The following is a 14,456-nucleotide window of genomic DNA, read 5'->3' on the forward strand; positions in this document are numbered from 1 at the left end:
CACCTAATCAATAAGTCCACCTTAAATATTGATACAAAACATAAAAAAACTGATACACTGGAATATAGTTATTAATATTATTATTACTGATGTAGTTGTCTAAAATTGAGCACCTTTGCAATGTAAACAAATGACAAGCTACATTTGTCATTCATATCCTTCACACTGCACTTTGATGTCAGGTATATTATGCTTTTTTTTTTTATTGACATTGATATTTTTACATTTATTTCCAGAGAGATATTTTTGAGTTTACAGGCTAAAGTGGTCTTGCTGTTGTAAACACTGTTGCTATTGTAGAAAAAAAAATATTTGCTTCACATTTAAAATATAATTATATTTTAATTCATTTCTGAATTGTTTTTATTTTTATAATGATAATTCAGAGAATGAGAAAATTTGAATAAGCCTTACCAGTTTTGTGATAATTATTTTTAGGCACTCTAGGTGTTAAAAAATAAATAAGTACTGTAATATAATAAAAGTTTAGTCAAATAACATAAAAAAGACCCCTCGATGCCTGTGAAACTTTTCTCGCTCAAACAGCACGCTAGCGTTACTTCTACACTACAGGCCACACACAGCAATATAAACAACATATCTGCATGTTCTCACATCACATCGTTCTTGTAAAATAATAATAAGTAAATAAACATCAAAATCACTTCGCTGAGAATGAAACACCACTTACCAGCTGCCACGATGAAACATAGACGGTTTCATCGGGCGCACGCGCCTGGACCTAAGTTAACTTCCGGTCTGTGTTGTGTATATCGGTCTGGCTGCAGTGCCTTCTACAAACGCAGTTAAAGTCAAGGTGATGAGTAGACTGAAGTTGGGCTCAGGTGGTTGTGCTGCTGGATGTGTTTCCCATACATTTATTTATTTTTGGAGACTCGCCACAATTTTAAAACTGATCGATTTTCAAAAAGGCTTCGTTGAATAAACATGAGTAACGTTATGTACTGCACGTTTAATAATAATAATTCCTTACATTTATATGTTTAAATATCAAAACGAGGCACAGGTGTTTTTATATCGATGTATTTCTGAAGGAAGACTTGCGTGTTATATGCCTGATAAAGCAGCGTGTGAGCGTACCAGCTCTGCTTTGTTTACAGCTGTTACTGGGGAAACCTCTATTTCTCACGCTTTATGTCTATGCTTTAAAACATCTCTTGCTGGCAAAGAATGAATTTGCATTTTCATAAAGTCCTCCTGATCCACGCGGCAAACATATTTTGTTTGTTATCAAAAAATATCTACTCTAGAGGGACTTGGCTGTTGTTATTGATTCTATTTGGAAGTCTACCGGAAGTTAAGTTAGGTCCACAAAAGCTCACATGCCAAGTAAGTTTGTTTATGTTGTTGCCGTTGAAACCGGTCGTCGTTGTCAGGTGAAAGGTCATCATGTTGGTCATTTTATTTACGGCTAAATTATTATTAATAAATTTTACTAATATTATGATTGGGCGTGGGCAGGCATTCACAAAAGAGCACTTAAGAGGCAAAGGAGCAGATGCTCAAGTGAACCGGTTCTTTCGGACAATTCGATCAAATAAACCAGTTGAAAAAAAAAACGGTTCACCAGTTCTTGATGTAATGTCATTGGCGATGACTGCCCTTGATTCAAGCCTTCGGTTTACCCGCGTTTATAACATTAGCACAGAATAAGTTCAGAATCAATCATCAAAAGAATCAGTTCGGTTCAGACGCTCTGTGTGTCGGTCTGCTTCACGCTGAATCACCATCAGCGCCTCGGTTCTCGAATCAGACGCGTCCGACAGAAACGGTTCTCGGTTCAGTGTACGAATAAATGTCGAAATAATAATTATTATTGTTCTGAGTAGTTTGAAGAGAAACATTTTTTAATCTTTATCCCGGATATTTATATATATATAAAAAATATTTGCTTCACATTTAAAATATAATTATATTTTAATTCATTTCTTAATAGTTTTTATTTTTATAATGATAATTCAGAAAATGAGAAAATCTGAATAAGCCTTACCAGTTTTGTGATAATTATTTTTTAGGCACTCTACGTGTTACAAAAAAAATAAGTACTGTAATATAATAAAAGTTTAGTCAAATAACATAAAAAAGACCAGACCCCTCGATGCCTGTGGAACATTTCTCGCTCAAACAGCACGCTAGCGTTACTTCTACACTACAGGCTACACACGGCAATATAAACAACATATCTGCTTGTTCTCACATCACATCGTTCTTGTAAAATAATATAAAATAATATATATATATATATATATGTGTGTGTGTGTGTGTGTGTGTGTGTGTAAAATAATATATATAGGCTGATATATTTTTGCAAGTTGATATAGTGTTCATGATTTTCTTGTTTGTATGAAGCAGGTTTTTTTTTTTTTTTTTTTATATATACTCCTAAAATCTTTAGTTGTTTTCTTTACAGCTTGATGTTACAGAGTACAGTAGTCAATACTTTGTATGCCATTCTTTATTTCAGTGCTGCCATCAGGAGCATTTCTAGCTTTTCCCCAGTACACATGGGACATTTTAAAACTCTCTTTTTGATACAGTTTTGGATAAATGTATATAAATCGTCAAATTACTAACAGTTTCACAGTTGTCATTTGTACGGAGTAAGGGTATAGTGATGCATCTGTCTGTCATCCTGTTTATAAGCTATATGGGGTGAATTGCCCTAATGTGGGACATGATTTGCATTTCAGATTTCTGTGACATATTACGATGTGTAACCAAAACATTAAATCCACAACTAATACCATTTTAAAAAACCAGGATGTGTCCCCAGCTTTGGTAACCCAGAGTTTCACTGGCTTATGGGGGAAATACAAACATGAAAAAATAAGTGTCCCACATTAGGGCAATTCACCCTGTATGAAATACAGTCATCTGTGCATGTGATACTTGTTTCCAAGGTAAAGTTTCATTACCTACACAGAGAGGAGCATAGTGTATTGCACTACATGGCACTGGAGGACTGTGCTCTTTATATGAAGGCCATATTCTAGCTTGAGAGCACTTGTATTGTAGGCTTGAACAGCTCCTTGTTTGGTGTGCCAAGGACGAGCTGTTTGTCATGGCCTGAGCTGCATCAAACCGAGGAAACCCTAACACCAGGAATCCTTCTCTAACCCAGGCTGTCACATCATGCACCCCCTCTAGTAATGAAAGGGACGGGTTGTCCAAAAATTAAAATTCTCTCCTTTATTCGCCCTCATGTTGTTCCAAAATTCAAGGGCGTTGGAACAACATGAGAGTGAGTACATGATGATTTTGGGTGAAACTGTGCCTTTAACTGAGCAGATTGGCATTGGATGTTACAGTAACTTGGGTTTGCGCTCTGTTCCCAGATATATTTATCAAGTGCTTAAAAGAGCATCTGAGAATTTGCTCCATTAAAAACAAATGTCGGGAAAAGCACAGAGTCTAGACAGAAACCCCTGCCTCCTGTGAGGAGGCTAGATGGCTCTGGTTCTTTCTCTGAGGCAAAAACTCAGTCCGGCTCTCCACTGATCCTCTGTTTACTGTGTCTCCATGGCAGCAGGAGGGACAACTCCAGGACACGATGTAGCTGTTTATAGACCGGACGGTCTGCAGGGACTAGACTGCTAGCAGAAGGCCGAAGTCCAGGATGGCACGCTTGTCCTATGCACTTACAGAGATTGTGAATCCCATTGATAACATAGTCTGATAAACACTGATAGACATTTTTGTTTTTGTTTTTCACTATTCCACATAGAAAAAAGACAAAGGCTTCAAAAATCAATAATTGTTTTTGCTTTTTTTTGTAAAATCGAATCAGACACTTTTTATTTATCAGTGGTTGCGGGTTGAGGCATGTCATTCCTTTATATTTTTTCTGTTTTAAACCAATGATAATAAGAGCAATTTTTTTATCCAATCAGAGTCCATTACACTCTAGCAGCAAACGTAATGTTCAGTCAGTGGCAGATTTAATTTACTGAACATATCACAGTGTTTTGTACTTTATAAACATTTGTTCCTTAATCGTGCATTATTACTATTACAAATAGCCATGTTGTTACATAAATTGGATGTGGTAAAATTATGCACAAGGAACAGCACAGTTTACTTCACTTCTGCTTAAGAACGGAAGACAGTCTGCCACAGATCTCTGGTAGACTTGATGGTTCACAGAGCCAGATGAACGCTCATACTGGTACTATAATACGTTTGCACTGATGAGCAATTCTTTTTGAAACAACATGCACAGGATTTTACTGGTACATTAAGCACATTGACAGACAAAGAGACTGCATAATTCCATGAGGTATAATATTGCCTAAGTGACATATATTATTGGTTCATGTTTCTATTGACTGACACATTTACATTTCTTGCTTTACTGACTGGAATAAAACTGTTAGTCATAGAGTGTCGCTGGAAGATTGAAACGCTGCATATTTTAAATTGAACATTTGTATATGAGAGTGCAATCCCTGTGCTGAACAGATCATAGACACAGAAAATAAACAATTAACAATATATTAAGTATATCATAATGAAAAAGGTTTGCTGAATGATCAAATAAACAAAAATAGATTTTTACGTACATTTCCTCACTCAAATTGAACCAATTGGAAGGTGGCATATACAAAATACATGGCTGCCAATTGCAGTTTAGTAATTATGACATCATGTGCTCTTCTTATTGGCCATAAATAGTGTGTAAACCAAAAGTGATGTGCAAGGTCACCAAACACAGAAATATTACAGGCAGTAGAGACATTAATGAGTCATTTTACTACGGTTAACATGCCCATTTTGCCAAAATGCTTTTTGCATTCTCAAAAAACGTCTCTTTAGATGGAGAAATATCAAAAATATTTTTCTCTTATCTGTAAAATCCTTCAAATGCTCAAAGGAATGTCTGGAGGAAGAACGTAGAAGCCCTAGAAGACCGGAGGTCATTCTTCTGAACCAGAAAGTTAATAACATACTGAAAAGATACATGTTGGCAGGAATGGTCTTCTGTAATATCCACTGCCTGACACAAACATGACACCACAATACTGTTCAGTCTATACAATCTAGATCAGATCAGACATCAGGTCCAGTGTACAAGGGGCACCATCAGTAGATCATTCCTCACCTACTGTATTTCATCCGTGCCTCTTAATAAATTACAAATAAATAGGGCACTTGATTACTCATTATGTTGAAATTCATCAGCTTAACGAGAAGGCAAGCGAACTGATTATTTTCAACTATGAGGAAAAAGTAGGCAACCAAATGTTTTAAAGCTTTAACTGAAATTCCTAATTAATGTGATGCTTTCAGAATGTAATTAGCAACATATTTGAACCAAATGACATAAATGGTGCAATAACCCTTCGAAGGCCATTGGCTTTGCATCAGTTTCATCACTTTCTGTCGTGCTGATTCCAGCAGGTAGCTGTAAGTGACATTGTCCATCTCTCCACAGTAGATGTGTACTGAAAAAGTCAATTTATAGCCGCTTCACGTAGTTCCCAGGAAAGGTTCCAAAAAACTTGGTTCTCCTGGACGTTCCTAAAATATGAAATATGGAATGAGGCCAGCATAAATACTGTATGCATCTATCTAGATGATAAAAAATTTAAAGGCAAGTGTGTGTATTGATATATATATATATATATATATATATATATATATATATATATATATATATATATATATATATATGATTATAATTAGTAAACTATACATTATAATGACAAATATATATATTATATTTTATAATATTATAATATTATATTTTATTTTCTCTCCAGACATCCGAGGGCTGTTTGAACCATGACGGTGTTGACAGTATTTTTTGGTTGGTCAGTAGCGCCAGCTAGTGGCAAATAAATGAACATCACTATAACACTAATGAAAATGGAGTTTACAGTCTTACCCACAAACCATCCATCAACACACTTCTCCATGACGTCAACTACATCTCCCTCCTTTAGTTCCAGCTCATCTTCATTTCGTGGTATGTAGTTATACAGGGCTTGAAATCTGCGAGAGGAAAGGCTCTTTAAGTGTGTTTTCCACATTAGGTTATATTTCAGCATAGGGGCTTGTAATACTGACCAAAATCCCCCACAATGGAATAATGATAGCATAAAACAATAATCTATTTTCAATTTATGGATACAGAAAGGGCCTTGAAATACTCACGGTTCCCCTGCACCTTGAAGCGGATCATGAACATATGCCTGTCTTTGGGACTGAAAAGAGAGAAAACAGGAAAGGCCATTTAAATGTTTCCTTCTCTCATTCTGCTGTATATCCATCTGATACTGAGAGTTCAACTGTGCTCCTGAAGAACCATTGATGCAAAGCCTGAGGCCAGACCTGGATCAGCTGTGTATCTGAATCATTTAAATGCATAAACTCGGTTTAAATACAGATTTACATTTTTCTTTTTCAAATACGTGTGAGATCCAGGACTATCAGAGCTCAAGTTCTGGTTTTCTAAGCCATCAAACAACATATTTTCTAAAATATGTTTGATTTGTGGACTTAGAGACAGTCGAGAAATGCCTTAAATCCTGAAAACGAGGACTGTACTCCCCTTGTTTGGAAGGAAATGTGGGGAATAGGCCGCTTGCCTGGCCCTGGGGAGTACACCTTGTTTAAGCTGTGTACACAGGAAAGATCATTGGGACAGTCCCATGAGTAATCCAGACACTCCAAACACATGGCTTAAACCAATACTGCATGTACAAGCCTGCTTTGAGTCACAAGAACCAAAAAGACTGCAGAGATCCACTATTTGTGATCTAGGAAGTCATGGACATGCAGGAAAACCACTTCCAGACACACTTCCAGCATGCAGACAAAACAAAATGTTATCCCTCTACAGCAATGTTAGGAATTAAATGTTATTTTCTCGAGCACAAAATACACTAATGCACACAGACAGACAAGGCCATGGTGTTAAGAGTATCCCTTATTCACTGACTCGGCATTCCTCCACATTGTACTGATGGAATGATACTGCGTACGGAAGCATCATGTGGCCATACGTTGACACAAATATATGCCAGTATATATTGTATCATTCCCAATATCATTATATCCAGCTGTAGCAGCAAAAATGGAAAGAACTGCACTCAAAACAGTGAATTAATGCCCAGGTCAAACACAGTGAATGACATTAAGGGTTGTGCAGGGATACTTTGAAAAGAGAGAAAATGTAATTTCCCTTGAGTCAAATTTGCCATTGCCACACAAGGTGCACATACTCCCTACCCTATGAGATGGTGAAAAGTTTTGACCTCTAACAGGCGAGCCGCAGGACCTCCTAGACATCACAGGGCTACGAGGGGGCTTACCAACAACCCCAACATCACGCCTTAACACAGGCTGAAAGAACCAGAGCCAGGGGAAGATCACATGAATGTTATGTGCAGTCATATTTAAAAAATATACACTACCGTTCAAAAGTTTGGGGTCAGTATATTACTATTTATTTAAATAAATTAATACTTTTATTCAGCAAGGATGCATTAAATTGATCAAAAGTGACAGTTAAAAAGAGTTAAATAAAAGTGTTTTTTTTTTTTACTTTGTATTCACCAAAGAATCTTGAAAGAAATGTATCAATATGTAAAAACAGTTTTTGACATTGTTTCTTGAGCAGCAAATCAAAATGATTTCTCAAGGATCATGTGACACTGAACACTGGAGTAATGATGCTGAAAATTCAGCATGCAATCACAGGAATAAATGACATTTTAAAATATATGAATAATATTTAACACTATTACTGTTCTTACTGTTTCTGATAAAACAAATATACCATTAGTGAACATACAAATCTTACCAAACCTGATTTTTGAACTGTAGCATAATATATTTATAGAAAAATGGGTTAACATGAGTGAATATTCTTCATACAATTTACTCATGGACAGAATTCCCTTTGGTCTAAATGTCTCATTATTTATTCCGTTACCCAGGCATCCATTGTGAGCGCTCTTTGCTTGTTTGTCCCAATGCCAGTGAACAGAACTAATAGCTAATTTAAAGGAAGGGTTGGGTGATTTAAATATGTCGACAACTTATTAATAATTAATGACTCTTGCTCCCCATATTACTATAATAATTTGCTGTATGTCAGACACATGAACTACATTGTTCGGTGTTTCATTTAAGAAGCACGCACACTGTGGTGCAATAAATCTCTCATGGAAATTCATACTGCAGAAATGATGTAGTTCAAGTTATATAGATCACTTTAATAGGGAATGTTAGTGTCTGTATAATGGAGTGGTGAGACTAGGGGGAAGAGTGGAGGATGATGAGCGCTAGTACAATCACTAACAAGCACCTTGTCTTTACCTTGACCTTTGGGGAGCGGAGGTCCTGTCGAGGGAACAGTTTTGCAGAGGGAGGGGGCGACTGTGAAACCCCGGGCAGAGTGGGGGTGGAGCGAGGGGAAGGGGGGGAGTATTTAGCCGATGAGGGCAGTGTGAATGGCAATGACATCTGTGAGGACAGGGGAGAGAGACGTGGAGAGGCATTCTGGGAAACTTCACCCTGCTGGTGTGGAGAGGAAAACAGTTATACATGCCACTGACATACGTTCATCATCCTCAACAGATGCTTCAGGATTTAAAGGTGAAGTGTGTAGTGTTTTGTGCCGTTAATGACACCAAACAGAACTGCAAAAATCAGTGATGCACTGAAATCTTGGGAACTAAAATATTCACAGTCAAAATGCGGCATCAGCCCTCTAAAACTGTTTCAGCCAACCACATAAAATGTATTTCTAGCTGAGGTGGATGATATTGTTGGATTTATAATATTAACTTTTATAATATAATATTAAAATTAAGTCATTTTAAATCTAAAGTATCTTCATTTTAATGAAACAACATCTTTTAGTCTATGCTGTTTTCTTTTTGTTGATGAGTAAACAAAACTTCACTAAACATTATTTGTAGTGCGCCTACCATCCAATAATTGCAATAAGCTTTGTGCTTCATTACTTTAGGGTCTGAATGGAAAGACAAAACAGCTTTTAAAAATTGTATTTAATGTCGTTCTCCAGAGAGGAGCATTTTGCTAAATACATACACCATATTATATATTAATTGAATTTTTCTTAACCTGTTGTCTTCATTATTTAATGTATGTTTGAATAAATCTGTGATTTAAAAAAGCCACCATGTAAATATTAATATTTCAACAATCCTAATATGCAATTTAAATGTTTATAAACAACTCAGATTTCTGAATGTTGGTGGTAAAAAAATTGCTTTTCGTCTAAAAATAAAAGTGATTTCAGGTTAGGTGTTTTGATGAATGTTTTAATTTCAATGCATCACAGGCAAAATAATAACCAATGGAGAAAAAACAACAACAAAAAAGTATTTTAAATTAGTAAATTTAGTATTTAGTAGTCATCTAAAACATTACACACTTCTGTAAGGAAATCTATTTTGGGCGGTATAACCACACAGCGAGCACTACCTCAGTATCTGACCCCTCACTATGGACGGTTTGGACTGGAGTAAATGTATTTGATGGCAGGGGTTCATTTATGAAGCTGTTGTCTTCATTTGTTTCCTCCTCTATATACAGTCTGGGAAGCTTTTCCATTACATCTGGTTCCTGGCGATTAAATCCCTCCTCTTCTTTGAACCTGCCCTTTGATTGGCTGGCCTTAATGATTGACACTAACTCCTCACACAGATCATCCTCGGGGTCTTTAGGTGGAAGATTGTCCAATGGGGATTCATATGCCTCTAAAACAACCAAGTCAACAGGGCTGCGCAATTTAGGGGGGTCTGTCTCGACTGGTTTGTGGAGGTCTTCGCAATCTGAGAACAACTGCGGTTCTTTCTCGGCTAAATCTGCTTTTTGGCTGGAGAGGATCTCTATGACACTGCTAGATCTGGGGCTGGAGTCAAATATGGGTGATGTGGGCGAAGGAGTGAAGGAGGCGGAGGTGGGGTAAGGTTGAGGTGATGGGCTGGGATTGGGGGACATATAGGACTTTGGGGAGGTGATGGGAATAAAGTGACCCTCTTTGAGTGCATGAGTGGAGGTGTAGGGAGTGAGGGCTGGAGAACGGCCCAGCATGGAGGAGGCAGGAGAAGGCGAGATGGCAGAATCCAATACTTCAAAATATGGCTGGAAATTGGAAGGGAAGGGAGGAGGTGTGGGGGCAGGGGTTCCTGAAGGAGACAGACCCAGAGTAAGGGCCAACCACTCGCTGGTGATGGCCTGAAGGTGTGCAGCTCTCTGTGGACTGGGAGAGGATGAGGAGAGTGGACGGACAGATGGGGATGAAGAGTTGAAGAGGGTACGTGCAGGTGATGGCTTAAGAGAAAGAAGGAGAGGGAGAAACAGAAAGTGGTAGTGATGATACACGCTGGAAAATAAGAGAACTGATAGAAAAGATAATACAAGTGACAGGAGGACAGATGAGAAAAAAATGCCATCTAGAAAACTATCTTACAAAAACAGCACTTTAATATTCAGTAAATCGGACTAATTCCAGATGATTTAGTTTATAAGCTCATAAGATTATAGCTACAGAGTGGGGTTTGGATTCTGTTATGAGTAGATTAATTACAATTTGGATGTAAATAGAATCCCACCCATCATCTAAATTGGATTTCACATAATTTATGGCCATCATCAAGGGAAATTCTCTAGTATATAGCATCCTAGAAATCGCTTAATTTTCTGTATAGAGTCATAGCTCTGCTACAGAAATGCTGTCAGTGTGAAAGCTTGTTGCAGGCTCACACTCAAATCTCTGTATGTGGGAAACAGTCCTAAGACAAAAGGCATGAGCTACAAGGAAGGACATACCATAATTAATCAGTTTTAGAGCGCACTTGCTGTCGGTATTGATTTGTGAGGTGGAAACAACAACAAGGTCACTAAGAGGTCATCTGTGAACCAGCAATAAGAGTATCCTGTCCTCACAATACAAGCCTTCCACATTTACCCAGGGTGCTTTTCAAGAACTTCCTTTTCTTATCTTCCACTTATGTTTGACAACCAAGTGTCCAAATACAATGTAGTTTTAATAGTAAACTACAGTTCAGGTTTGTGGTCAGTGCATATTTAATTGACTGACTTTCACATTGTTTCAAAAGATCATATTCGAAAGATGCATCATGGTTTCCGAAAAAAAGAAAAAAAAAAAAAAAAATATATATATATATATATATATATATAAAGAAGCACAACTGTTTTCAACACTGAAGATAAAAAGAAATGTTCTTTCAAAAACATTACCAAACGAAAAAAAATCCCACTAGCTCTAGTGTATATCTGTTAATTTATTTAAAAGCTTAAAAAAAACTTGTTTAAAAGTGTGCTTGTACTATTCTTTTAAATGAATGACATTGGTTTGATATTTTGTTATCTAATGCAGAATATCTATCTTTTTAAGAGAAGCTTAAGTATCTGAATACAGTGTATGTGCTGCAGTACAAAGTTAAAATGTGTTTGTGACAATGTTTGCTATGATAAGAAAAGCTACTAGTCCTGTCCAGTCATATCAGTTCACCTTCACAGAAACTTTTCTTTCAGTAACAGCAGGAGCCGAGCAGCACATGTATAGCGCAGCAGGTCATGTCCACATTTTAATTAGCCTATACTGGATACTGGCAGGACGTGTGATTAATCTGATATAATCCTGCTCTCGTGTGAGCAAAGGAATAAGCCTATACTTCTTTGTATAGGCTTGGAATTACAACTCAAGGGCATTTAATCTGAATTCAGCCTTATCATACACAACAAGCCAAAGGTAATCTAAAGATGACAGAGGTGATCTATTTTGGCACCGGGACAGCTGCCATCTGAGAAAGGATTAATTTTATACTTGCCACCTTGTTGGCACTGATAGTACTGTACATGACCTATGGCAATACGAGTAACATGAGATGAATGAGAGGCTTTACTGCCTGTGACGCCACTGTTTGTCGGCACAGATCATGTATTTAAAGTGTAAGTCAGTATTTAATCCAGATAAGATTATACAGTCACTTAACTCTATCATTTTGTTGATGTAAGTTACCTGAAATTCAGATTTCTGTAGTAACCATGATTTAAACCTCATGAAGCTGTAACATGCTATATGTTTTAGGCATTTTAGGTACATTTTAAGTGGAATTGAAGATGAAAACGTACCCTACTGTTTAGTCTGTCACTGGAGTAGCTGGTGGGTATGCTTGGCCCAGGAGGTTGACCGGTACTTTGTACTGAAGCCTTCTTAACGACATCCACATACGACACAGGGAAAATCCCTTGTTTGTTTGTACCTGGGATTTTGCCCTCAAACCAGTTCTTATCCACCTGCCGCAACAGAACAACACGCTCGCCCTGAAAGACACCAACACAAGATATATTTGATGGATCGAAGGCATCATTTCAGTGCAGAATGACTAAGTCATAACCAATTATAATGTTTTTGATGTTTAATATACAACTATAAGGAGAGGCTGAGGCTGGTTGAAGCAAAAGTTTCATGTGTGTGCGTGTGTGTTTTCTGTCTTGTTTTATTTCTTCTTAAGAGTTCATTAGAACATTACCATTAGAAAAAAAGTGAGAATTATTTAGCAAAAGACATGCTCTTAAAGTGGTAGGAAACATTAAGAAGTGGATTAATGAGCACTTGCTGAAACGAAAAGATATTTATGACATCAGTACTATGAAAATGTTTACTTTTCTTAATGAAAGTTCCACATTAGTATCAGCATTAAAGTTGTAGCGGGCAATTGCTTCCCCAATTTCTTTGCTTTGGGCTGGTGGAGGAGGTCTAGCTGGCTGAAGTCTCTCTGTAGGTGGGATTTTCTGTGAAAAGAGAAGTTAAAAGAGGATACTTCGGTCCTCAGATAGAGATAGTTAATAATCATAATGATGTTCTATATATCATCATTAAAGTGCACACCTCCACATATGAGATGGGGAAGATGCCCACGTGTCCACGGTGTTCTCCTTCATACCAGTTATTATCTATCTGCCGAGTGATGTATACCGTCTCTCCTTTCTTAAAAGTCAGCTCTCTGGAAGGAAATAAAAATCAAGTTAACACTATTCCACATGCAAAGGAATTATGCAAAGGAAAGACATAAATAAAACATGAAAATGTACTGATTGTAGCACATCAAATGCAGTAAAAGCAGTAACTTGTGACTTGGTTTGCAAGTTGTTCTTACTTTGCTGTCTGTGCTTTGAAGTCATATATTGCTCTGGCTGGCAGTTTCTGTCAAGTGAATGAAGCAAAGGAATCAAACCTTATTACATGTTGTCATGAGGTGGGTTTAATTTCAGTTTGATCAAAGCTTAGATAACATATTTATGATACTACTAAAATTTTGCAGGAACACATTACAGAGTGATGCATAGTCCCTGCCTCTTTGACATCAGGGGTTTGTCTCCTGCTCTGTGGTGTGCGGCGGCCCACATCAGGGTAAGAGTATTCTCTGGAAGTGTCCTGATCTAGAAAGAACAGAGATAAAACGATTCAAAGACAAGGTTTACAAAGACCAAACACTATTACATGCATGGGAACAAGCAATAGCAAAGGAAACAATGATTTGGGGCTTTATGAGAGAAATGCAGACAAAATAAAAATAAAACATGCAAAAATAAATACAAATATATATTTTATTGACCAATGAAAAGTAAATAATGTAAATTATATATATATATATATTCTGTTTTTCCATAATAATGAAGTAAGCTACCATGAATCATCTCAGAAGTTCTTACACCCATCCTCTAGACTCATATCCCCAGTATAGATCATGTGTATTTATACTAGAACCGCAGATGGTTAGCTGGCATCTGTGCCAACTGTGGGCAAGCCCCTTTGCTCTGAACAGTCTTCATTTATAAACACTATGCACTATGCGAATGTAAACAGTGTCAAATTTCTTAATGATTAAAAAAAAAAAAAAAAAACCTCATTAAGCAATGAACTTATGCCAAAACAATTGACTGAAACTTAAGGTACTGAGGCTGATCTCATCATTTATGTCTGGTCTGACAGAGTGAACTGTGTTAACACTAATAAGATAGTATTAGAAGATGTTTCTTCTCAAGCCAATAAAATCTCAAATCTGTTTTTAGATTGCATGCTTCAGCTGCTCAAGTCATCTGTCCAATGCTATTTATATAGCGTGAAACTTCACAAAGTTATATTTCTTTTGTGGCAAGCCCACACATGAACTAGTGTTGCTCTAGTGTTCTGATTCCCAGAGACTGTATGAACCTAATAAAATGTATAACTTCAAGCGTGTGCCAAATACAGCAATGTATTATTAATGGAATAGGAAAATAACTTTAAATAAATGTTTGATCAAAGAGATGCAAACAAAATACAGTGTGATATGAGAAAATGAAAGACATAGGGGCAAAATCAAAAATAAAACTAGGCAGAGGATGTGGGTATGAGTCATGCTCTCTGACGTTCCTTGCAACATAAC

General features: G+C 37.0%; 1 protein-coding gene across 1 annotated transcript in view; it reads right to left on the reverse strand.

Annotated features, from left to right (window-relative positions):
* Nucleotides 1–5,403: 5,403 nt before the first annotated feature.
* The window catches only part of sorbs2b (sorbin and SH3 domain containing 2b), a 48,842-nt gene continuing 39,789 nt past the window's right edge, over nt 5,404–14,456 (reverse strand). Inside the window, exons 20-30 of the mRNA XM_059515543.1 lie at nt 13,382–13,467; nt 13,185–13,231; nt 12,917–13,031; nt 12,691–12,819; nt 12,157–12,348; nt 9,478–10,329; nt 8,344–8,544; nt 7,252–7,365; nt 6,175–6,224; nt 5,906–6,012; nt 5,404–5,538 (exon numbers count right to left, since the gene is read on the reverse strand). Coding sequence (XP_059371526.1) covers nt 5,477–5,538; nt 5,906–6,012; nt 6,175–6,224; nt 7,252–7,365; nt 8,344–8,544; nt 9,478–10,329; nt 12,157–12,348; nt 12,691–12,819; nt 12,917–13,031; nt 13,185–13,231; nt 13,382–13,467 — 1,955 coding nt within the window. The 3' untranslated portion in view covers nt 5,404–5,476. The remainder of the gene's footprint in view (nt 5,539–5,905; nt 6,013–6,174; nt 6,225–7,251; nt 7,366–8,343; nt 8,545–9,477; nt 10,330–12,156; nt 12,349–12,690; nt 12,820–12,916; nt 13,032–13,184; nt 13,232–13,381; nt 13,468–14,456) is intronic.

The sequence above is a fragment of the Carassius carassius genome, chromosome 29 (genome assembly GCF_963082965.1).
Source record: "Carassius carassius chromosome 29, fCarCar2.1, whole genome shotgun sequence".
In the NCBI taxonomy this organism is placed as follows: Eukaryota; Metazoa; Chordata; class Actinopteri; order Cypriniformes; family Cyprinidae; genus Carassius; species Carassius carassius.